Source organism: Erythrolamprus reginae, chromosome 6, assembly GCF_031021105.1.
Source record: "Erythrolamprus reginae isolate rEryReg1 chromosome 6, rEryReg1.hap1, whole genome shotgun sequence".
Lineage (NCBI taxonomy): Eukaryota > Metazoa > Chordata > Lepidosauria > Squamata > Dipsadidae > Erythrolamprus > Erythrolamprus reginae.
Window position 1 is genome coordinate 97,254,937 of NC_091955.1, and position 1,861 is coordinate 97,256,797.

At 55.5% G+C, this 1,861-nt stretch overlaps 1 protein-coding gene across 1 annotated transcript in view; it reads left to right on the plus strand.

Annotated features, from left to right (window-relative positions):
* The first annotated feature begins 234 nt into the window (after positions 1-234).
* LOC139168807 (interferon-induced protein with tetratricopeptide repeats 5-like) overlaps positions 235-1,861 on the plus strand; it is a 5,386-nt gene continuing 3,759 nt past the window's right edge. The window contains exon 1 of the mRNA XM_070754529.1: positions 235-267. Within this exon, the coding sequence (XP_070610630.1) occupies positions 263-267 (5 nt within the window). The 5' untranslated portion in view covers positions 235-262. The remainder of the gene's footprint in view (positions 268-1,861) is intronic.

Here is a 1,861-nt window from a genome sequence, read left to right on the forward strand (position 1 = left end):
CGCCCGTGAAACCCAGGCGGCCTTTGACGAGACGGGCGGCGGCCAAAATAGAAGAAACGCAAAGATGAACCTTGACCAAAGTCCATCCAACTCGGGCTCATCGCTGACACGTTCGCAACGGTGGCTTCTCCGGCTACTTTCACTTTCGCTTTCCAGAAGTGTGGGGGTGGGGGGGGAGAACGAAACTTTCGCCGCAGCCGCCGAGCCCTTCGCGTTGGTTCTGCTATTGCAGAGGCAGCCAGAACGCGAGCAGCGTGGAAGGATGAGGTAGGGACTGGGGGAGGGCTGAGCCCCCCCTAAAATAGAGGGAGGCCGGGGAGGGTCCCTAAAGCAGTGTTTCCCAACCTTGGCAACTTGAAGATATTTGGACTTCAACTCCCAGAATTCTGAGAGTTGAAGTCCAGATATCTTCAAGTTGTCGAGGTTGGGAAACACTGCCCTAAAGGGTCCTATGGGATCTTCCTTGAAAAAACGGGCAGGGAGGCTGCTTGCAAACCGGGTCTCTTGGTTTCTCTCTGATCCCGCTCCCCAGCGAGGTTCTTCAGGAGGGCTTGAGGTGGGGGGAGGCCGCTGGGGAGGCGGCCAGGGGCTCAACCCGGCTCTTCCAAGCCCGAAGGAGCCGGAGGCTACAACCTTGCATTGCAGAAGGGGCCGCCGGATTGTCCCCAGGATGGGTAGCTCCCCTCCTCTGCCCCACAATCCCCCCATTCCCCCGACAATCCGCCTGCTTGCCTCTGCAATCCAGAAAGAGCCAGAGCGCCCCCCCCCCCAGGTTGGGGAGGCGGCCTTTGCAGGGTTGTCTGCCAGCAAGACTGGAACTCAGCTCCTCTCCAACCCCAGAAACCCACCCAACCCAACCCCCGCACCGGGTTAGAGGTTCCTTATTCACCCACCCCCTGGGGGAGGGAGGGAGAGAGGCAGAAAGAGGGAACAAGGGAGAGAAAGAAACAGAGAGGGAGAGAAAGAGAGGCAGAGAGAATGACAGAGAAAGAGAGAGAAAGAGGAAAAAGAAGGCAGAGAGGTGAGAGAAAGAGGGAGGGAAAGAAACAGGGAAGGAGAGAGGCAGAGAGTGAGGGAAAAAGAAAGGGAGAGGCAGACAGGAGAGAAAGAGGGAGGGGAAGAAATGGAGGGAGGGAGAGAGAGGCAGAGAGTGAGGGAAAAAGAAAGGGAGAGGCAGACAGGAGAGAAAGGGAGGGAAAGAAATTGAGGGAGGGAGGGAGAGGCAGAGAGTGAGGGGAAAAAAGAAAAGGGAGAGGCAGAGGAGAGAAAGAGGGAGGGGAAGAAACAGGGAGGGAGGGGAAGTTAGAGAGGCAGAGCGAGTGAGGAAAAAAGAAAGAGGGAAAGAGACAGAGAGAAAGTGAGGGAGGGGAAGAGAGTGGCAGAGAGAGTGAGGGAAAAAGAAAGAGGGAAAGAGGCAGAGAGGGAAAGAGGGAGGAAAAGAAAGAGGGAGGGAGGGAAAGGAAAGAGACAGAGAGGGAGGGAAAAGGAGAGGGAAAGCAAGACGGAAACAGGCAGAGAAAGAGAGAGAGGCAGATAGAGGAAAGAGAAAGAGGGAGGGAAAGAAACAAATGGAGGAGGTGGGAAAGAGAGAGGCAGATAGAGTGAGGGAAAAAGAAAGAGGGAAACAAAGAGGGAAAGAAGCAGAGAGAGGGAGGGAAAGAAATGGAGGGAGAGAGGCAGAGAGTGAGGAAAAAGAGAAAGAGAGAGAGGCAGACAGAGGGGAGGGGAAGAAACAGGGATGGAGGAAAGGGAGTGAGGCAGAGAGAGTGAGGAAAAAAGGGGGAAAGAGGCAGAGAGAGAAAGGGAGGGAGGGAGGAAAGAGAGGCAGAGAGTGAGGAAAAAGAAAGAGAGGCAGAGGGAG